This window comes from Brassica oleracea, chromosome C7 (genome assembly GCF_000695525.1).
Source record: "Brassica oleracea var. oleracea cultivar TO1000 chromosome C7, BOL, whole genome shotgun sequence".
Lineage (NCBI taxonomy): Eukaryota > Viridiplantae > Streptophyta > Magnoliopsida > Brassicales > Brassicaceae > Brassica > Brassica oleracea.
In genome coordinates this window covers 1,679,896-1,702,534 of record NC_027754.1, presented here as the reverse complement: position 1 = coordinate 1,702,534, position 22,639 = coordinate 1,679,896, and the positions used below count along the sequence as shown (strand labels likewise).

The 22,639-nt window shown below is 39.3% G+C and overlaps 4 protein-coding genes and 2 pseudogenes across 5 annotated transcripts; 2 read left to right on the top strand and 4 right to left on the bottom strand.

Annotated features, from left to right (window-relative positions):
* Positions 1-930: 930 nt before the first annotated feature.
* LOC106305635 lies at positions 931-2,044 on the bottom strand (annotated as a pseudogene).
* Positions 2,045-2,680: 636 nt separating this feature from the next.
* LOC106301344 (K(+) efflux antiporter 4) lies at positions 2,681-7,413 on the top strand. Of its 2 annotated transcripts, XM_013737717.1 has the most exons (20): positions 2,681-3,040; positions 3,426-3,469; positions 3,593-3,657; positions 3,777-3,840; positions 3,964-4,025; positions 4,133-4,208; positions 4,323-4,397; positions 4,543-4,614; positions 4,698-4,781; positions 4,890-4,958; positions 5,127-5,204; positions 5,367-5,455; positions 5,596-5,692; positions 5,773-5,826; positions 5,928-6,023; positions 6,213-6,401; positions 6,486-6,563; positions 6,702-6,746; positions 6,840-6,929; positions 7,024-7,413. In XM_013737717.1, exons 1-20 carry the CDS (start codon positions 2,788-2,790, stop codon positions 7,105-7,107), a joined length of 1,764 nt encoding a protein of 587 aa, XP_013593171.1. In that variant the 5' UTR covers positions 2,681-2,787; the 3' UTR covers positions 7,108-7,413. The 2 variants fall into 2 exon arrangements, with proteins under 2 accessions (XP_013593171.1, XP_013593172.1); XM_013737718.1 differs by lacking the exon at positions 7,024-7,413 and having other exon boundaries at positions 6,820-6,897.
* Positions 7,414-12,057: 4,644 nt separating this feature from the next.
* LOC106302330 lies at positions 12,058-12,876 on the bottom strand (annotated as a pseudogene).
* Positions 12,821-14,106, bottom strand: LOC106302329. Its single transcript, XM_013738862.1, has 2 exons — positions 14,009-14,106; positions 12,821-13,738 (listed from the first exon to the last, which is right to left on the bottom strand). Exons 1-2 carry the CDS (start codon positions 14,104-14,106, stop codon positions 12,961-12,963), a joined length of 876 nt encoding a protein of 291 aa, XP_013594316.1. The 3' UTR covers positions 12,821-12,960.
* LOC106301305 (uncharacterized mitochondrial protein AtMg00810-like) lies at positions 13,659-16,362 on the top strand. Its single transcript, XM_013737668.1, has 2 exons — positions 13,659-15,428; positions 15,567-16,362. Exons 1-2 carry the CDS (start codon positions 14,591-14,593, stop codon positions 15,899-15,901), a joined length of 1,173 nt encoding a protein of 390 aa, XP_013593122.1. The 5' UTR covers positions 13,659-14,590; the 3' UTR covers positions 15,902-16,362.
* A 2,349-nt stretch (positions 16,363-18,711) lies between these two features.
* On the bottom strand, positions 18,712-20,595 carry LOC106304259. The gene has a single exon (XM_013740669.1). It carries the CDS (start codon positions 20,465-20,467, stop codon positions 18,836-18,838), a length of 1,632 nt encoding a protein of 543 aa, XP_013596123.1. The 5' UTR covers positions 20,468-20,595; the 3' UTR covers positions 18,712-18,835.
* Positions 20,596-22,639: the final 2,044 nt, after the last annotated feature.

The window sequence follows — 22,639 nt, the reverse complement described above, 5'->3', positions numbered from 1 at the left end:
ATCACCAAATCCCTCAACGTAAGTCTAGAGAGTGTTTCATAGAGTTTATAGTTCGATAGGGCGATCACGAGTGAGGCGTGATTCGTCTGCCATGGTTGTATCCTGGGACTCTATATTCGTACAGTCCCGTCTCACTAACGGAGCGAATATTTTGAGTTAAGGAAAGAGATCATATCTCGACTCCATGTCTCTTTGCGAATACGATTTCTTATCGTTCTTGTATTCGTCTTTTACATTCGTTTATTTCCTTAACGTCGCTTTTATTCTATCGTTTATGTCAGTCCGGTTTTCCGGCTTCTACACTAATAAGATCACAAAACTTTTCAAATGAGCTTGGATACATGCGATATAGTGATCGGAAGTGCTCAGGGTCCTCCTTCAAAGCATCTTGAATGTAATCATAACCAATGTTAGTGATTGGCCGACGAACAGGGCGTTGTATGCGATTGTCACTCCTCACATACGTTGTTTGCGATTGTCAGTCCTCACATACGTTGTTGCTATGTTATTTAACATCACCAGCAAAATGTCTAAATCTGACTCGTCTTCTTCCATTTGGTTTGCTTGCATTTCGTCATACATTTGTTGTTCTTCTTCAAAGGTGCTCTGCATGATAAAACACCTACAAAAAGAGATTACTATTTATATTAATAACTGAAATACACGAAGAATCTTTAAAAACTAATAGACTAACCAAGACATTAACAATAAAGTTACATAGATCATTTACCAGACGCTAACAATAAAATAAGCTACGTGGTATAACAACATCATGAAATTTTGTTTTTCTAAAAGCAAAAAATATATTTAAAAGCTCCATCATGTATATTAAACTAAAACCAGTTTGGTATTAAAAAAAAAGCAGTCTAGAATGATTGTAAAGAAATAACAAAACAGTCTAAAACAGATATAATAAAACAAAGATTAATCTTAGTTGACATTTCTTTGGATCCAACCATAGCATTCTTCGATGGACATATCAGTGAAGACATCTTTCATTCCCAAGGAATAGATAAGGGTCACCACTTTAAATTTGATACGATCATCCAAATCAGGAACCTCTTTAATAGCATCTCAAACACTATTTTTCTTCTTTTCAGCTTCTCTTTTCTCAGCTTCTTTTTGTTGTCTTTCTTCTCTCTGTGTTATGAAGGTAAGGATCTTGCTGGTCATCATTACCATAGCATCACTTTGATCCTGTTTATCTCAACTGCACTGCTAGATGCGTCTGATCGAGATCGTTTTCTCGAGACAAGTTTTTCCACACACCTTTTGACACCATTTTCCGGGGATGATTGCTGAGCATAAACATCATCGTTGATGTCCTCAAAATTCAAGTTGTCTTGTACTTGACTGTCACCAACCGTGAAGACGCGAGCATCCATGGTATCACCCAAGCCAATTGCAGAACTAACATTAGCGGTTGCACAATCAAATATGATTTTTAAATCATCAAACTGTTCACTAGAGTCATAGCGTAAGAACTTGTGATTTGGATGTCCCTACAAAAAAAATTATACTTAAATAAAATATAAATAATTAAAAGAATACATTACTCTATGAACTTCTGTAAACCTATATGACTAAGTGATCCTTTTCACGTAAACTATATCATGTGCATATCTTATTTTATCTCGTAAACCAAATTATATCTAACAAAACCCTTGCGATTCAAGAACATATCTAATAAAAATGATGCAAAATAAAGACATACCTTTAAATAGTCATTCCATACTTCGTTAGAAGCCACAAATCTTTTCATGATAGGATTCCATCCAAAGCCTGAACTGTTGTTTAAAAGATCAACATAGTATTGATATTGACCCTTTAGGAACTTGATCCTGCTTAGGTAATGCTTGTGGGTTTTTTGGCATCCAAGTCTTTCGTTCAAGACTGGTAGTATCTTATGTTCCACCGTTGCTTTGTTCATTATTCCATTACTGTCACGCCATCCACGTTGAATTCCCTCCACAAGCAACTCTATTAAAACCTTGGTTTCCTCTGAATTCCATATGGTATATTGATTTTTTTCTTTATCACCCATTGCAATCTTATGTGAAGTTAATCAATATTAGTAAGAACATACACACAAAAATATTTATCACAAACAAACAGGTAAACATCAAACTTCTTGCTACTAGTCTAAACAAATAAAATAATGAAACCAAACGTAAACTTGAAAGCAACAGATATAACAATCAAACCATTTTAATACATGATATAATGAAAAATAGAGAAATATATCATAAAAAAAGACAAGAAAAGAGAGAACCAGAGACTTGTATTACCTTGCGAGCTTTGATGATGAATAAAAAGCAAAGAACAATTCTAGGACGCTCCTTTTCTTTAAACACAATTGAATACTTATTTTAAATATATTATATGGAAAATAGATAATAGTAGACAAAAGTTAACATAAATCACAATAAGTCATCGCCAATCAAACCAAAAGAATATATGGATTCTATAAATATGGGAAGACATATTGTCAGAATCAATGAAAATATTTACAGAATTAAAATCCTCTTAACTTTTAAAATCTGTGTGAATTAGTTTACAAAAACGATTAGTTTTTTTACTTAAAAGTTAAGAAACAGATTATTATATTCCGGTAAGCACTCGAGTCTAGAAACTTCCCAATAATCATGCTCTTATACTACTTTAATACTGTTTCGCTCTGTAACCACCGGAAAGAGAGAGAAGAAGGAAGCAGAATCTATCTTTCACAATCACTCTCTCTCTCTCTCTCTTTCTTTATCGCTCCGCCGCGCCACCACCATCACGGAGATGCGGCGGTGTAAAATCGGCGAATTCATCTCCGTGGAAACGATGAGGTTTCTGGCGTTTCTTCTGATCTGTAGTTTCCCTCTTGCCTTCTCCGCCGAGTCCGATATCGGGACTGATTCAGTTGCCACACGCGAGATCAACGGAACCGCCGCTGAGTCCAATGCGACGAACGCGAAACCTAAGGAGGACAGTTTCGCCGATATGATCGATCGGGCACTCGAGAAGGAGTTTCCGGAGAATGACCAGAACGATGGTTCGTCTACTAGTAGATCCTTTCGGTCTTCTACGTTTCGATGTGGAGCTAGGGTTTTGTTTTCAGAGATCAGTTTGATTTTGTTCTCCACTCAATTTCAGTTTCTATCAGATTTAGTTTTGGTGAAAATTGATCCTCTTTAGCTAATGCTCACATCTGTATATGTGCATTGGAGTGTATAGATTCCTGATGGCTTCTAGCATTGAATGAATTGTGTGTTGAAATGGTAAAGTTAGTGGATAAAACTCTTTGGATTAGCTAGTAGGGGTCTTGTCTCGTCCCAGAGGATATATATGAATCCAAAACCTTCTAGTCATTCATAAAATGATAGTAAAGGAACTCTTTGAATATGCTGTTTGTGAATTGCTTTTTTCTTGTTTTGCAGTACCTGATCCAGGAAGCTTCAATAATAGTGTTGCTGATCAGCAGGTTGGTTAATTGCAATTTTTTTTTATCTTTGTTTTCGCACAGTTCATTTGTGGCTTTATTGTTTTTACACAGCACACTACTCAGTGTTTCTTTTTCTATTAAGCCATTTTTTATGCTCATTAGGCTGTTCTGGAGACTGTTGCTCGAGTTAAGCCCAAGAAAAATGAGACCAAGACCAAGGAGGAGAAGTGAGTCTTCCTGATGCATACTTTACCCTTTTTGGAGACAATTTGAACAGTTGCTGTTATCAAATTTTGTTTCACTGGCTAAAAGCAATCTATAACATAATTAATGCCTTTAATTCTAGATCATTCTTTAATTTGGATAACGAGAATGGCGTAGAAGATACTCCAAGGCTGATAGATAGGAAGGTAAACTTACATATTCTTAAACCATTTTGTACTGTATGTTTCTGAAGAAAGAATATACATATATTATGTACCCGTTTTGTGATAACGTTCGTGAAATGTGATTTTTCTGCAATTTCAATTCAGGACAACGTTTTCATCATGTCCAATCCAAAATCCAAGTACCCTGTACTGCAGCTAGATTTAAGGTAAATATAGCATTCGTAAGGGAAAGTTCTTTGATCTTTTATCATTTGTACGAATCTTCCCAACCGTTTTTTGTTGGGGATGTCTGTCTTTAACGGGATATTTGTAGGCTGATATCAGATTTGGTCGTCGTCATTGTTTCTGCTACTTGTGGAGGAATTGCCTTTGCTTGTGCTGGTCAACCGGTGAGTACACGCTTCCTTTTGCGGAGCTTGTGGCTTTCAACATTATTCCGTTAGCATTTGAGTATTCTTCTTTCCAAGAGTTTAGAATTAATTTCTACACTACTTACATGGCAGGTCATTACTGGGTATCTATTGGCTGGATCTGTCATTGGACCGGGTGGGTTAAGCTTTGTTAGTGAAATGGTGCAGGTAGCTTACATCAGCTTTAGTTCTTCAGAGTTTCTCATTTATCTCTTCATATTACACTTGTTCGGAAGTTTTCATGACTAAGAGATTGCCTGGTTATATTAATGTTCGACAAGGACTTGATTTATATATTTTTTGTGTAGCACAGGTGGAAACAGTAGCTCAGTTTGGTGTAATCTTTCTCCTTTTTGCTTTAGGATTAGAATTTTCGGCAGCAAAGGTTTGCATGTTTCCAAGCTCTTATATTTTTCTATATTCTTCTTTTGGAACTCTTGAGACAGTTATTTTACTTTGTTGTCGCAGCTTCGTGTAGTTCGTGCAGTAGCTATTCCAGGGGGTCTTCTTCAAATATTTTTGTTCATGTGCTTAAGTGGGATAACAGCCTCGGTATGTTCTAGTTTCTAAATAGTAATAGCAATTGAGTAAGGATGAGTTTAGGAATCATAAAAAAGAATTCATTGGGGTTGACTTGGCTGCTTCTTCATTGTATTGCAGTTATGCGGCGGTAAACTAACAGAAGGAATATTCGTTGGTGCTTTTCTTTCGATGTCATCAACAGCGGTGGTATATTCTAATATCACTTGTGTATTCTAAACTGTTATAATTTACTCGTGCTTACTCTCACTGTATTTGTTGATATTTTCTTTTGTTGTAACGGGTAGGTGTCCTTGAATTTATGTTTAGGCTTGACCCTAATATGTTATTATTACCTTTCCATGATTCTTGTATCAGGTCTTGAAATTTTTAATGGAAAGAAATAGCATAAGTGCTCTACACGGCCAGATAACCGTTGGAACACTTATCCTTCAGGTATCTACTTAGTCACTCTCCAAACAATAGCATAGTATCATGATTTTTACAGGCTACTGTTTCCGCTTACCCTTTTGTATGCAACTGGATTTCATCAGTTAATATGTTGTATGTAACAGTTGCTTTCATTAGATTTTAATATATGGTTTCATGAATATCTAGGATTGTGCTGTGGGTTTGCTTTTTGCTCTCCTTCCGGTTCTTGGTGGCACATCTGGTGTCCTACAAGGAATGTTGTCCATGGCTAAATCGTATGCATTCGATTTACCTGGAAGTTCTGTGAAAATATTTGACAGTATCCTGCTTCTTTTTTCACTTGTTATGATGTGGTCTAATGAAACCAAGTTCTTGACACTTCATTTCTTTTGGCCGTGTGGTAATTTCTTTCCAGGTTGGCTATTTTGATTGCGTTTTTGGCTGCTTTGTTTGTATTGTCACGTACCTGGGTACCTTGGTTTCTAAAACTTATGACAAGCCTTTCTTCTCAGGTATACACACCTTTTTTTACCTGCTTCCATATTTGGTCTTAAAATGTTTATCAACATAAGCGTTCGTCAATCTCTGACAGACTAACGAGCTCTACCAGTTGGCCGCTGTAGCATTTTGTTTGCTTGTCGCTTGGGTCAGTCTGATCCCTTTGTTCTTCTTATCTATTGGCTGTTTGCACATGTGTTATCTCAGATTTTCAAACTCATAAAGTCAGTATTGTTTTGGCTTCTTCAGTGTAGTGACAAGCTCGGTCTAAGTCTTGAGTTGGGTTCCTTTGCGGCAGGAGTGATGATTTCAACAACTGATCTCGCTCAGCATACTCTTGAACAAGTAAGAAGTCAACTTTCACTCCTTGAACTTGAGGATCTTTTTCCATTTTCTTTGGACACTCTCATGTTAAAAAGTGTCTTTTGTTGCTTATATATTTATTGGTGACTCTATGAAACACATTTCCCTTTTATGCACAAATTTATTCGACCATATAGAGCCGTTCTTACCGTTCCTGTGCCTCCCTTTCAGGTGGAACCCATCCGAAACTTTTTTGCAGCGCTGTTCCTTGCTAGTATTGGAATGTTGATACATATGCACTTCTTGTGGAACCATGTTGATATTCTGGTAGCAGCCGTGTTACTGGTGATAGTGATAAAGACCGTGGTAGTTGCAATCGTTGTTAAAGTCTTTGGATACAATAACAAAACTGCAGTACTTGTAAGAAGTGAACCCTTCTTTTTGCTTTCACATTGCTCCAGAACCTTCTCGTAGTGAGAGGCCTTACAGATTTCTTGTCAATAGGTTGGAATGTCGCTTGCGCAGATTGGGGAATTTGCTTTTGTTCTGCTAAGTCGAGCATCTAATCTTCACCTAATTGAGGTAAGCAATCAAATGCCTCTTTAGTTTCTTAGATGCAACTAAGCTTATATCTTCCAGAAAATGTGGTACCACTATAGCTTACTCATAATTTGCTTATGGTGGAGTGATAACAGTGAAGGGTTTTGTTTTTATTCGCAGAGCAAACTGTACCTCCTGCTTCTTGGAACAACTGCTCTTAGCCTAGTATGGTCCACACCACACCATATTCACTTAAAGTGACCATGTACATAAAAGAAAAATCAATAGTGTTTAACAGTTAAAGTGAATATGTTGCAGGTAACGACACCATTTCTATTCAAGTTGATACCGGCCGTTGTACATTTAGGAGTGCTCTTACGGTGGTTCTCTCCCGATAGCTCAACTGAGGTATATCTAAAACATCTATGTCCTCCTGTTTCTCTACACACCTTTGGCACAAACTCAACTTTTAGACTGTCTTTTCTTTCATCTGTATCATCAGATTGGTTTCAAAGGAGGTCTGTATCGTTCAGAGAGTGCAAAGCTTATATCACAAATGATCCAAGGTTCTCTTCACGATTCTTGATGGTGTTTCCGTAGTTGACATGAGAACATCAAAGCCACATTTGATCTCAAGCTAGGGAAAGGAACCGTCGATTGTTGTTCCGGATGTATAGATGTTTCTGTGAGATCAGAAGAAAGCTGAAGAGGAAACTGTAAAAATCTTACACGAACTACTACACAGACTTGTAACTTTGGTTCATTCTTCTCTATAATGTTTTGGGGTTCATTTTGGGTAACGAGGTAGGAAATTTAGAAACAATCTTCAACGTATTGTAATGATACCAACCTATAAAACTACCATCTCTTACATAAAGTGTTTTTTCTTCTAGTTAGTTGACTATAGAGTATACAACAAATATAATGCAATTAAAGAATATGAATGAGGAAAAAATGAATCTTACTTTTAACTTTTCGTGGGAACCTTAGGTTTTATTTGGCTTTAGCTTAAGACCAAGACTCTCCGAAGATAGAGCTCAGGAGAAATACAGATGGTCACTTTATAACATTCATTTGAACAACAAAGTGTTAACACATGCCTAAACCCTAAAATCATTCTCTTAATTTGTAACGACAATTTTATAAACAAAAGGGTGCAGCAACTTCAGCCTTGGGAAACATGCATATGATCATTCTTTAAAGAGTTCTCTACAACATTTTAAAGAACAAACATATTTATCAACTCCACCTTTGCAAACCTTAAGAATGGAAGGGAGCTTGTAGCGAGAATTACACACCGAGCAAAGTGGTCTACAAATAGAGGTGTTGGATACCACAGTGCAATCCTCCCTTGATCTTGTTTTTACTGAGCATAGCTCGATATGAGTGACTTCTCTGACTCTCACAGCGACGCAACTAGCTGATGAACCTGATATGAGATATGAGAAGTCTCCAAAAATGCATGAAATGTGCAAAACGATGTGTTTGAGGGTGGATTTACATCCTTTCTCAAGGTCCGTTAGACAATAAATTAAGTCCATTTGACTATGAAGCCCTAGCTTCTTCTTTGTATAAATAGAGATACACCTCTTTTTATCAAGGATTTTCTCTTCTCCATTTTAGACCTAAAACACTTCCTATAAAGAGTTTATGGATTATCGTGAAAAAAAAAGAGTTTATGGATTATTATATTTAATTTACACTTGTAATTATACTTGTAATTATAATTGTCAAATGGGTGGGCTGACCATTGGTTGACCATGTCCAAATATAAATGAGTCTAATTTGGTGACACTCATTTGTCCATGCGGATTATAAACGGACAAGAATCACAAGACCAATGGGTAATGGGCATTAGTGGATTTGGACTATGTGGACATGAGCGGTCCAATGGTCACAAAAAGCTAAGGTTTCTATCCGAGTTTTCCCGCCAAAATCGTAAAATCGATTTTTTCCGCTAAAATCTTAATATTAAGTTTTTGTCAAAACCATAAAATCAAGTATTCCCGCCAAAACCGCAAAATCGAGGTTTATTGCCAAAACCGTAAAATTCAGTTTTCCCGCCAAAACCAAAAGTCGAATTTTTCCGCCAAAACCGCAAAATCGATTTTTCCCACAAAAAACCGCAAAATCGAGTTTTCCCGCCAAAACCGCAAAATCAAATTTTTCCGCCAAAACCGCAAAATCAAAATTTTCCGCCAAAACCGCAAAATCGAGTTTTTCTGTTAAAACCGCAAAATCGAGGTTTTACGCCAAAATCGGAAAATCTGGTTTTCTTGCTAAAACCGAAAAATCGATTTTCCCCGCCACAACCGCAAAATTGACATTTTATGCCAAAACCGCAAAATTGACATTTTATGCCAAAACCGCAAAATTTAAACTTTTCTTATATGGGCTTCATGGCAGCCCATGTAAATATGGATGTTAGTGGGTTTGGTCCCTAATGGACATGGTCACTCTCTGTCCACAAACAATAAATGGACAAATAGATATGGGCTAATGGACGTGGGCTAGCCCAGTTTACAGCTCTACTTGTAATACAATCTTTGATCAATAAACTCTTTTTGATGTTCATTTCCAATTTGATTTCTATGTTGATTTCTCTTAAGCCTCAAGAATTTAAGAAATCTATTTCTTAAATTCTTCATTGTATGAATCCGACAAACACACCGTTTTCGGTACAAACAGCTGGCGCTAGAAGGAGGAGGCTAAGGAGAACTATCTTCAAAGCATATCAAACTTGGGAGAATCCTAGATCTAACGTGACTCAAGCTAAAAAAATAAAGCTTTCTCATGAAAGCTTGGCTTTTGATATAATCAAAGATTGACCAAAGAGCCCAAGATTCTCATCAACTTGCCATCTCGTTACCTTCACTCATCAAGATCGCAGCAACCCACGATGGCCTTCTCATGAAAGCTTTGCTTTCTTCTTGTGGGATTTTGATCGAACACTTGGTGGGCTGAGAATGGCTGGATAAAGAGGAAGCAATTCATGAAGCCCAGCGGTTAATGTCACCAAAAGCCCACCAATGAGCCCAAGACTCTGAGCTCGCGGTCTGGTCCTTCAGCTCACGGAGATGGCTCGGAGCGGCGATGGCGATCTCGCGATGACTGAGTCTCGTTCCGACGATCTCCAAAACCTACTCCACGAATCAGACTCCCAAATCGACGAGGTGAAGCAATGACGACCTACCCTCGACGCGGAGAGTCTCCGATCACGATTACGACGAAGATCCGAGCCCACCCCAAATCGTCATCTGCTGCGGCACGTGTAGCTGGCGCTGTCGAGGATATCTCCGCCAGGAGGACAAATCAACGGTTCAGGTGTGTCTGAACCATGATCGACGTCTCGGAGCGAGAAGAGAGATGACGACGTCTCGAAACTTTCTTGGAAAGCCTCTCAGCTTAGTTGGTCAAACTTGTCGCTTCTTTCAAGCTTGCAAAGCAAAGCCTGGAGCTTCACGAACCTGGTCATATGACTCGATCCCATCTCGGCGACCATGACGTCTTGGAGCTTCATCTCATAAGTTCTCGCTCCGAGTTCAAGACAGATCACGTTCTCGGCACCTTTTGTCGGCTCTGTTAAAATTCCAAAAAACAGAGCGTCTTCAACATGTACGATCATGAACTCCACGACAATGATCAGATCTTGGCATATTCAGTTCAAGCTTGATGAGTTCTCTGCATATTCTCTTCAATCTCTTGCCTCTGCATCACAAAAGCTCCACGACTTGAAGAAGAACGTTAAGAAGCGTGGTCACGTCAGCACCAGACAGGTCTTAGCGGAGAGCATCGCACCTCGGCGATGTCACAATGCTCTTGTTTATACCATAGGTGGACATGTCTTCGGTGGGTCGAGTCGCCAAGCTTCTTTTCATCTCGTCGTTTATTCCGCATCAGCAGCAGCTTCGGCAAGAGCACGATCTCGGCTCATCTCGGAGTTTGATCTCCGTCGCCGTTATACAAGAGTTCTCGAGGATCTTGGCGCGATAGAGACAAGACGTTTCGATCAAACAACTTGCTCCTTCAACGCTCACTGATCTCCAACTAAAAGTTAAAAGATTCGATATCGTCAACAGCTTAATGATTCTCAGAAGCTTCACACGCTTTGATCTCGTGCAATGAGTTTGCTTCTTCGCTGTCAGAGCACGCTGTCTTCATGTCTGCGCGTAGTGCCATCAAATACGAGAAGCAAACCGACGATCTCGGCAGAGCATGCTACGATCGCGGCAACGTTGTGAGAGGATCAATTCGTAACGCACAGTTCATCTGTATCTATAGTGGTTACTACCAGCTTCTTCATCAAGCAAGCTTCTGTGTAAATCAAAGCTTAGCAACCTTGGACGCTTGTTTCTTCACGCCAAAGATAAGTTCTTTTATTAAACCATCACATGCTTTACTCACTTTTAAATTAGTGTTACAGTAGACATTATGGCTTTGGTTTAAATTATTAAACACCTCTAAGTTGTTCACTCATCTTATGTTGTTGCTTTGATGTTGGTAGCTTTATGATATTAATTATTAACAATTATCATATCATCATGCACAACTCACAAGCATTAAGTAATAATGAGTTCTACAGCTTGCTTATTGATAATGCCAAAGTTGGTTATGTCTTTTGGTTTACATTGATCTAATCACGATCATGCTTTTTGTGAGCCAGCAATCGTTGAGCCAAAGACAAGCGGCTGCCACCATCATGTCCTCATGCTTCAAAGGACGTCCCTCAGCTACGAGCTTGACGGGAGCGGTACAAGCGGAACACGCCAGAACGTCTCTCAACGTCATCACAGCCTGACGAGCATACAAGCCAACAACTTGCTCGGCATACACGATCTCAACACGAGACTTCAGGTCGGCAATAGTTTGGTCAACTTGTATTTTAGGCACGAGTTTAAATTGAACTTGCTTGATATTAGGCACGAGTTTGCAGTCGACTCGCTTATTGTTAGACACGAGTTTATAAAAACTCGTCTTTGACTAGGCATAAGTTTACAGAAACTCTCCTTCTACTAGGCACAAGTTCTCAGTAAACTCGCCTTTATCTCAGCGTGAGACCAATGAACTCGTCTTTCGCTAAGCACGAGTTTAAAGAAAACTCGCCTTTTACTAGACACAAGTTCAAAGTAAACTCGCCTAAATCGTCATAGGCATGAATGTGTCTAGTTAATTGTCTAATAAACCATATTCGTAAAATTCATAGAGATCGACTTCATCTCTCTACGAACTTGTGGGGCTTACTGTTGGAGGTGGATTTACATCCTCCCTCAAGGCCCGTTAGACAATAAATTAAGCCCATTTGACTATGAAGCTCTAGCTTCTTCCATGTATAAATAGAGATACACCTCTCTTTATCAAGGATCTTTTCTTCTCCATTTTAGACCTAGAACACTTCCTATAAAGAGTTTATGGATTATTAGATTTACTTTACACTTGTAATCATACTTGTAATACAATCTTTGATCAATAAACTCTTTTTGATGTTCATTTCCCATTTGATTTCTATGTTGATTTCTCTTAAGTCTCAAGAATCTAAGAAATCTATTTCTTAAATTATTCATTGTATGAATCCGTCAAACACACCATTTTCGGTACAAACAATGCGTAGAAACCTCTCTTTGCATCCAATTTTGTCTCACATGCCTCACACCAATATTTTCCATCCACATTCATGTCTCCATATGACTAGAAGAGAGGATGATCATCGTATTTATTTTTCATTACCTTTTCAGGTAAAGGGCACACTTGCCTTCCAATATATAGTCACACTCGTCACATCCAAATAAACCATAGCGCTCTCCACATCGACTACAAGGCTTACTATGGCTATAATTAGAGTAGTAGTATAAAGGATTTGGATGACTTCCATACACACGTTTATCTGAAGACGAAGCACATCTTATATCTAAAGTCATATAAGGCGCAGATTCGTACCTGAAACAGGTAAAGTGTTGATGACAAAGTTTACACCAAGCAAATTTGTGGTGAGAATCTACGCTTAGTGTGAATGGCTTGTTGTCGCGCATATGACGTTTTTTTCCTTGGAAGGTTAGCACAGTTTTCGTGAATAACAAAATCACATTGATTGCAACTATAGAACAATTCTGAAAAAATATGTAAGACACATGCTACACAATATGTGCTTTCAGGTAGAGTCATCCCATCTTTATTGATTTTGCAAGTTGTCATCATGGCTGAAATTTTTTATCGTGCTATCATCAATCACCTCGAATGGTGCAATGATCCCTTTTTCAGGTGTCCCTTCCTGTTCGACCATGTCCCCTACATCTCTTCTTGTTGCACATCATGAATAAACAGCAAAAAACATGACATTTGGCGCAAGTATATGTGACATAACAAACTAAGTCTCATGTTGAAGAATTAGACAAAAAGTGTCTGATATATAAAGAGATGTCCAACTCTAATTAGTACGAGACCTTTAGGCCCAAATTGGAAAATATCGTACTAATCGGATAATAAAGAGTTGGACATGAGCTTTCACAATTCCAACAGTATAAGCTCCATAGAACCCATCTATTTTTTCATGACAAACTTTGCATTTCCACTCTCCATGTCCAAGGCGAGGCGTGTAAGAGATGTGGTGATCATGACGGTTTATGTTTATGACACACGGTAAGTCAATACACTCTCGATGAATCATGTAATTGCATAGAAGACAGAAATAAGGGCTCTGGCCACCTTGCGTACCACAAGCATTGCAAGTGAAATTGATGCGTCTTGGAACAAGATGAAGTTGATGCTCATGGGTCTTCAGACATTCAACATGAACCGGTGGTGGGTCTTTCATACATGCTCTGCATATGCTCAAGTTACAAACATCACAGTGGTGAAGTTGATGATGTTGTTTATCAAAAATTTTAGCGCAAAGAAGACACTTCTTGTCAGCATAATCAGGGACTTGACATTTAAGTGAGTTGACTGGGTGTTGACGATGGGAAGTATGGTAAGCTTCCGGAGAAAAACATACACAATCAACATGGATGACAAATCCGCACGGTTGACATTTATAATGAGGTGAGGCTGTCTGGTTTACATATGTCTGACATACTTTGCAGATCTTCCTTGTCGTGACATGCTTTATTCCACAGAAACAGTAGATGGTTGTGAATCTTGTAAGGGGATGGTCGGGATGATCAGTTTGAGAGGGTGGTCGGGATGGGAAGGGTGGTTGATTTCTCGTAAGAGATTGGCGCACTCTTTATGGACAGAACTTTATCACACCCCAGCTCATTGCAATGGTACCCTCCATTGCAATTGGTTTTAGGTTGGACGCTCGGAAAGGATGATTCGAACCATTAACAATGCAGTTCACAGTCTCCTATTCCAAGCTCAACTTACAAACACGTATTGGGTTGAGGCTCTTCACTCTGCCGTCCATATTCTAAACATCTTACCATCAAAAACCATCCAAAACAGAACACCTTACACCACTCTGTTTCATAAGCCGACAGACTACACTCACTTACGTGTCTTCGGTTCCCTTTGCTACCCAAACCAGAACAGCAGCACCAAAAATAAACTCTCCCATCGCTCCTAACCTTGCATTTTTCTTCGTTATCCTCATAATCATAGAGGCTACCGATGCTTGGACCTCAAGACAAGAAAAATCATTATTTCTAGACATGTTCAATTCGATGAAACATGCTTCCCATACAAAAAAACACAACCTCAGCCAGACAAATCTTATGATTTTCTTTTACCTTCCATAGAGGCATCTCCTTTATTTCGTCAAATTCTTGAAACACCATCTGCTTCTCTTCCTCCTCAACCAATTACCGAGATGCCAACTCAAGCTGACAACACTGTCACTGAGGCTTCACAATCATAAATATGATGCTAACGGTTGCTTCAAAAAGCACAAATCTAGACTTGTGGCTAATGGTAAATCTCAGGAAGAAGGCATAGATTTCACAGAGACCTTCAGTCCAGTCGTCAAGCCTGCATCAATTCGAACCGTTCTTCATGTCGCTCTCACCAACAACTGGCCAATCAATCAATATGATGTTCAAAACGCATTCTTGCACGGGAACTTGGAGGAAACCGTCTATATGTTTCAACCATCCGGCTACGTTGACAAATCAAAACCAGATCACGTATGCAGACTCAACTGCTCCATCTATGGTCTCCGACAAGCTCCTCGGGCCTGGAATCAACGGTTTGTTGAGTTCATCACGAAACAAGGCTTCAAGCAGAGCAAGAGTGATGCAAGCTTGTTCATCTACATGAAGAACAATGAACGTGCGTATCTTCTACTATACGTCGATGATATTATCTTAACTGCTTCTTCCTCTTCACTCCGTCAGGCTGTTACCGATGCTCTAAAGTCAGAGTTCCCAATCACTGATGAAGGTCAAATAAACTCTTTCTTAGGGATCTCAGCTTTGTTCAATGATAAGGGTTTGTTCTTGAATCAAACTCGTTATGCTGAGGAGATCATTGAACGCACAAACATGAAAGATTGTAAACCGTGTGCAACGCCAGTGGATTTGAAATCTAAACTTTCGGACAAGGAAGGCAAACCAGTCTCCAATTCAACTGATTATCGGAGCTTGGCAGGAGCATTGCAGTATCTCACCTTCACAAGGCCAGATATAGATTATGCGGTACAACAAATTTGCTTGTTCATGCATGATCCTCGAGAGCCTCATTTACAAGCTCTAAAACGTATAATACGTTATGTCCAAGGCACGAAACAGAAGGGGTTACAGCTCCTGAAGTCTCAAGGCATGAAGCTTACTGTCTACTCGGACGCCGATTGGGCGGGTTGTCCGTCTACCAGAAGATCAACATCAGGGTTTTGTGTCTACATGGGTGACAATCTTGTTTCCTGGTCTGCGAAAAGACAACCAACAGTCTCCAGGTCTAGTGCAGAGGCTGAATACAAAAGTGCCGATTGGGCGGGTTGTCCGTCTACCAGAAGATCAACATCAGGGTTTTGTGTCTACATGGGTGACAATCTTGTTTCCTGATCTGCGAAAAGACAACCAACAGTCTCCAGGTCTAGTGCAGAGGCTAAATACAAAGGTGTAGCCAATGCAGTCGCAGAAGCGTGTTGGTTACGAAACCTTCTACTGGAAATGCATTGCCCCCTTCAGCAAGCTACTATCGTCTACTGTGACAATATAAGTGCGGTGTATCTATCTTCAAATCCTGTCCAACATCAGCGAACAAAACATATAGAAATTGATATCCACTTCGTTCGTGAAAAGGTTCAGATGGGACAGGTTCGAGTGTTTCATATCCCATCTTCATTACAGTATGCCGACATCTTCACAAAGGGCTTGCCGTCATCACTCTATAACAACTTCCGATCCAGCTTAGGCGTGTGTAATCCCCACGCTACAACTGCGGGAGGGTGATAGATATTCTATACATAATATTCGTATAGTTTAGATTTGATTCTATAAAGATCATGGGCAATCCCATATTTGTTGTAACCAACTCCCCTTTATATTCAAAGTGAATACAACGTAAATCCTCAAGGGAAACTATCATTCTTACAAAGATGCCTCTCCGACCAGCATGATCGTAATAACTTAAGCTGCAGCCCTCACACCGACCATACTCAAAGCGAGTAAAAGGTACTAATGGATGCTCGTGAAGTTGTGGTATCTCTACCCTGTCCATGCTGATTTGTTTACTTCCAGAACTGATATGTAGTACCTCTTCTTCTTCCATGGTGGTTTTGATTTAGTTCCAAAATATAAAAAGCTCTTCTTTTCTATCTAATTTGAAACTGGTTTCTTGTTTTTTTTTCAAAAGTGATTATCTTTACGCCTCCACTTGTTTAACTAGGACCACAAAAAGCTCTTATTTTCTATCTATTGCATCAAACATATTTTTCTCTGTTATTTCAGAATTATCTTAGAAAAATTTCGCAGGAAAAGCGTAAACCTGTTGAGAGATATTAAAGGGTAGTATTTATAGTGGCCAATCATCTTATGGCACAAGGTGAATGATACATCAAAGTAAGCTACAAGTGCATGGATGTGATCATTCCGTTTTGTCACAAGCATAAATGGAGATGTAAAGGAAGCATCTTCAGAAGCCATCTTAGAGATATCCACCGTCTTTAGAAGAAAAAACAGCCAAAACAAAATGGAATTTGCATTAGAAGAAAGTAACTCAAGAGGGCGATCAGTAACTAATTTAGTAAAATCTTTACTTGCCTTGAGTAGCTTGCTATCAGTCACGATTTAATTTCCATCGTGATGCATGACATGTCAAACCCATACACAGTCGTTCCAAACTGTTTAGGAAACAACAAGAAGCTGTAAATAAACGGAAACATACAAAATACTAAAAAAAGTGACAAAGGTCTTATTTCAGATTCACATTCCACACCGGAAGCTCGATGTTCTTGTTTTAAAATATACAGATAGATGTTCTTGTTTAAGCCCATGCTAACCCCCATATTTCTATTTATGCTCGGAAAGTAACAGATTCTCATACAAAAAGAACAAAACATAACTCAATCTGTAGAATCTTCAACATCACAGTTGACAGTGGCCGCTTTATTCGTCTCTTAGTTAAGAATTTTATATTTTAGGTCTTTCTTTCTCCAAGATAGTCTCACGAAGCAATTGTGATGTTATGTTGAATTACATGGAAACCGTTTTTATGTGATATTGGAGTATCGGTCGTATCTTTTTGTAGTTTTGTAATATATGTTTGTAATCTCTATCACTCATCCAGCATTTTTCAGTGCTTGAATCATCCAAAGCTTCCTCAAACTTTAAACATATAGACTAGGGAGGCTAAACTAAAATCCTAGGATCAAAACTAAATGATAGAACATGAAGTTTTCCAAATCAAGCTTTTTTTTTTCTTTTTTTCTTTTCTATAGCTGCGTTGGCCCTCCAACACGGGCTTCTTGGCACAAAGATCGGATTCACTACACAACGTAATGTTGCCTTTGAAAGAGACGAGAAAGGAATAGTCCTTCTTATCTTGGAATAGGAAGGAGTCTAGTAGCAGAACAGTCTCTTCGGCCAAAGAAGTTATCCTCTGAGAGTCTCCTCTCCTTCTTTACTCTGCTTCACGTATCACACTCCTTGGCTCTTAGAATCCCTTCGCCGGCTTCACAAAACATTCGTAAGCCACATTTGCCGATCGATCTCCTGAACGTCAAGTCCAAGCTCGTTTCCTTCCTCTTCTCCTTATGATTTCCAGATATTGCTTTCGGTCCAAGGCAGTGCATGCTATGGAGATTCTACTTCTGATTTTCATTCACACTCTCTTATCCGCCTTGTTTCCAGTCTCTCCGGATCTCACGGAGGCTCTACTGGGTAAGGATAAAGTTAATGGCGTTCGCCCTTCTCTGTTTCGGTAAGAGCTTATGGGATTTATCCAAAAGACAAGTCGTTTTTCAGTAACGACTGCATGGAAGAAATGGATGATAACGAGATGGTGAGAATGAGGACTAAGAAGAAGAAGCTCGAGGAAATGGTGTGGATGAATCTAGTTTCCCACACGCTTACTTCTTTGTATATATATATGTAAATAGATTGGCATAATTGTTTTCACACTCTTACCTCGCTTCCGCTAAATGTTCCCAAGACAATGAAGTTTGGACCACATCTCTCTAAACTCATCCCCAGACTGAATATCTTCTTTTCCCACATGTTGATCAATGCAAGGGAGTAATTTTTTATAACTATCAGTATCTTCCTACTTGCTTCATGTGTTTTTTTTCTCTCTCAGCGTTGGGCTACAGTGTTCCAGCGAGACACCGTTTGATATAGGTAGTAGTTCTTCAATATCTATATACTTGTACTGATTAAAAGCATAATTACAACTTTCATTAGAACAATGATACAAAGTTTTTATTAATTAATATATGCCTTACTTATCACTCTTAAAGTGTCTGCGACATTTTAAAGAACAAATGAATACAACATCTTCGTTCCTGGAAACCTTAAGAACGGAAGGGAGCTTGCATCGAGTGTTGCACACATAACAAATTGGTCTACTGGTAGAGGTGTTGGACACCACTTCGTCATTGGATCTTGTCACCGAACCATGGTTGATGAATGCATATACTCCATATTCAGAGTCAACGGAAATAAAGGAACCTGGCATCATATATGAGAAGTCTCCAAAAAGGCATGAAATATGCAAAACGACTCCACAATCGTTGCATGTGTAGAAACCTTCCTTTGGTTCCACTTTTTTTTCACATGCCTCACACCAATATTTTTCATCCACATTCATGTCTCCATATGACAAGAATAGAGGATGATCATCGTATCTCTTTTTCATTACCTTTTTCGGCAAAAGAGCACATTTACCATTCAATGTATAGTCACACTCATCACAGCTAAATAAATAGTTTCCCTCGTTCTCACATAGTCTACAACCCTTCGTGTTCTCACATAGTCTACAACCCTTCGTGTTGCATGTACAGTAGTAGTATAAAGAATGTGGATGGCTTTCATGATCAAGTGAATCTGAAATCGAAGTATAATCACATGAGGTTGAGATTCGTACCTGGAACCTGTTGAGTACTGATCACAAAGCGCACACAGAAATGTGAAGTGAGAATCTGTGTGAAGCGTGAATGGCAGGTTGTTGCACACATGGCGTTTTTTCCGTGGAAGATTTGCACATTTTTCGTGAAGAATGAAATCGCATTGCTGATGCTTGCAAATGTAGAACGGTTCTGAACTAATCTCGAAGACACATGCCTTGCATACTGTGTTTTCAGATAGAATCATCCCATCCTTGTTGAGTTGCAAGTTATGATCATGGCTGAAATGTCTTATTGTGTTATCATCAATCACCTCGTAAGGCGCAATTTCCTCTTCTTCTTCTGGTGTCCCTTCTCGTTCTACCATGTCCCACACACCTGTTCTCGTTGCACATCTTGCATGGACAGCAAAAGTAGGACATTTGGAGCAAGAATAAGCCCCGTAGAACCCATCAACTATTTTACGACAAACTTTGCATTTCCACTCTCCATGTCCAAGGCGAGGAGTGTACGATACACGGTGATCATGGCGATTGATGTTTATGACACGTGGGAGATCAATACACTCCCGGTGGATCATGAAGTTGCACTGAAGACAGAAGTATGGGCTTCGATTACCTTGCATCCCACAAGCGTTGCAAGTGAAGTCAATAAGTCTTGGAACAACATGAAGTTGATGTTCATGTGTCTTCAGGCATTGGATGTTAACGGGTGGTGGGTGTCTTATACATTCTCTGCATATGCTGAAGTTACAAACATCACAATGGTGAAATTGGTGATGTAGTTGATCGAACTCCTCCTCGCAAAGAAGGCACTTCTTGTCTGCATAATCAGGGACTTGACCTCTAAGTGACTTGAGTGGGTGTTGGGGATGGGAAGTGTGGTATGCTTCTGGAAAAAAGTCTACACAATCCACATGGAAGGAATATTCTTTGCACTCTTGACATCTATAATACGGATCTGCCGGGTCTAAACCCTTGATACACACTTTGCAGAATTCCCATCTAATCCCAAAGTAAGGCTCACAGTCACAGATGAGTTTGAGTGGATGCTCGTGTCCGTGTCCGTATGAATTTTTAAGAAGAATAAGCGGCTCTGGTCTCCTGGCACACTCCAAATCCAATTTGAAATCACATAGTGAACAGAAATAACCAACTTTAAACACTCTTCCACAGAAACATATATGCGGTTGAGAATATTTTAAGGGAAAAGTAGGGATGATCAGTTTGAGAGGGTGGTCGGGATGGAAAGAGTGGTTGATCTCTTTTAAGGGCTTGGCGCACTCTTTGTGGAACACAGCTTCGTCGCAACCCAGCTCATTGCAACAGTACCCTCCATATGCGTTAACATCAAAATCGCTAAAGAAATGACTGCACACCTGACACCCACTAAAAGCAAAGCGATTGAAAGCTATCAAAGGATGCTCGTGAAGTTGTGGTAACTCTACTCTTTCCATGCTGATCTGCCTAACTAGGACCCCAAGAAAAAAAGGATTCTTATGCTATTGAGAGCTGAAACCTATAGTTTGAGAAGAAGGAGGCGTGATCTCAAGAGAACGGTGAAAGCTCAGGTTAGAATAATTAACCTAGGTCAGAAGCACACAAATCACTGGTTTCTTGGGCCAAATGGACTATTTACGTGGCTTTGTTTTATTTTAGAGTCTCTTTACTTTAAAATGGCCCTTTTAAGTACAAATAAAATAAAATAAACGGTTTCATTTTCGACAAGTAATCTTTCATTCTCCGGCGGTGGACAATGAAGTCGGCTTCCGTCTTCTATAACAGCTGTGGCCTCTCCACCTTAGCTGAATCCCAAAAACGTATCGATTGTGCTCTGCTTCTTCTACTTCTTCATCTCTCCTTTACTTGTTCTTAGAGTACGTAGCAGTAGAGACTATTGATTATTGAAAGATTTAACTATTATGCCACACTTTGAAGGGACATTTTGGAGTCAGTACCCCCACACAAGAAAATTTGAGTCAGTAGTTCCATTATTTCAAAATACCAGCGCTACCTTTCATAATTGGCAAGCTAATGGCAAGCATAGAAACTGGCAGGTTAACGGCATGGCTTCAGATGAGATTAAAAGGCAAGCTAATGGCAATGATACAGAACTTTTATTTAATGACAAGAAATTTGATCTTCTGCTTAATCATCCTTCGCTCCTTTTATGTTCATGATGCTGTCTCATTTTGGTCATCTTGGTGTCTATTGAGTGTCTAGGCACATATAAATATTGGGCTTCTAGATATTGTCTCAGAAAGATTTTAAGATAAAAAATTCAAGGGTTATCAGAAAGATAAAAAAAAAAAATTTAAACGAGGATGATTTGAGCTAGAATGGTGTCGCCATATGTTGGGCTAATGGGCACTAGTCACATGATTGTTTGAATGGAAAAGGTGATAAGCGAAGCAAATTCTCTGCCTACAGCATGTATCCCAATATTATGAAAGAACTGTGAATGGGCTGAATTCCTCTGATGGGCCCAAGTCACCTCGAAGTGAATATGTTGGCAGGTAACGACACCATTTCTATTCAAGTTGATACCGGCCGTTGTACATTTAGGAGTGCTCTTACGGTGGTTCTCTCCTGATAGCTCAACTGAGGTAAATAAAAAAATCCATGTCCTCCTGTTTCTCTACACACCTTTGGCATAAACTCAACTTTTAGACTATATCTTTCTTCATCTGTATCAAATTGGTTTCAAAGGAGGTTTGAATCGTTCAGAGAGTGCAAAGCGTATATCACAAATGATCCAAGGTTCTCTTCACGATTCTTGAAGTTGATTCAGTAGAAGACACGACACAACATCAAAGCCACATTTGATCTCAAGCTAGGCAAAGACAAGGAATGGGAACCCTCGATTGTGTTCCGGATGTATAGATGTTTTCTGAGAGATCAGGAGATGACCTTAGAGGAAACTGTATAAAATCTCTTACAGGAAGATAACCACTACACAGACTTGTAACTTTGCTTCATTCTTCTCTGTAACGTTTTGGGATTCAATTTGGGTAACAAGGTAGGAAATCTTAGAAACAATATCAACTTATTTTAATGATTACCAACCTATAAAACAACCATCTCTTGGTTAAAGAGTTTTTCGAGTTAATCGACTATAGAGTACAACAACAAATACAAATTAATCAAAGATAATATGAAAGATAACTAAAAAATGAATCAATGTTTGTTTCTTTAACATTTCGTGGGAAATACTCGACGGACTGAGTGGACTCCGGGGAGGCTATCACTAACCCGACCAGGCTGATACAGTCCAAACCCCATGAAAAAGAAACTCCATTGGCAGAAAATGATTTCTTATAAGTATCAGTACTATCCTACTCGCCTTCATTAGAGATGGCAATTGGGTTGTACTAACCCGCTTTGTCCCGCCCCGCCGCGGTACACGGTCAATGCGGGTCTTGGCGGTACAGGCCCGCGCGGGATGCGGTCACTAGAAGTGCTGCCCAATTCTGCCCCGCGACTTGCACAAGCCTTGGCGGTACAGGCCCGCGGGTGTGTCAAAGCCAGCCAAGTCTATATTTCCTCACCTGCAAAAGCCAGCATCAAACTCTCACCCATATTACTAACAAGTCTAAAATATGCTGACGAAACTACACACAACGCAACGA

Bases quoted from the DNA above. Each gene is read 5' to 3' on its own strand.
- LOC106301344 (XM_013737717.1), top strand. From the start codon at position 2,788: ATGCGGCGGTGTAAAATCGGCGAATTCATCTCCGTGGAAACGATGAGG. The intron at 3,041-3,425 runs GTTCGTCTACTA...CTTGTTTTGCAG, and splicing joins GGAGAATGACCAGAACGATG to TACCTGATCCAGGAAGCTTC. The intron at 4,026-4,132 runs GTAAATATAGCA...GGATATTTGTAG, and splicing joins GTACTGCAGCTAGATTTAAG to GCTGATATCAGATTTGGTCG.
- LOC106302329 (XM_013738862.1), bottom strand. From the start codon at position 14,106: ATGAGGATAACGAAGAAAAATGCAAGGTTAGGAGCGATGGGAGAGTTT. The intron at 13,739-14,008 runs GTAAGTGAGTGT...CTGTCCATAAAG, and splicing joins GCAAAGGGAACCGAAGACAC to AGTGCGCCAATCTCTTACGA.
- LOC106301305 (XM_013737668.1), top strand. From the start codon at position 14,591: ATGTTTCAACCATCCGGCTACGTTGACAAATCAAAACCAGATCACGTA. The intron at 15,429-15,566 runs GTGCCGATTGGG...CTAAATACAAAG, and splicing joins TGCAGAGGCTGAATACAAAA to GTGTAGCCAATGCAGTCGCA.
- LOC106304259 (XM_013740669.1), bottom strand. From the start codon at position 20,467: ATGGAAAGAGTAGAGTTACCACAACTTCACGAGCATCCTTTGATAGCT.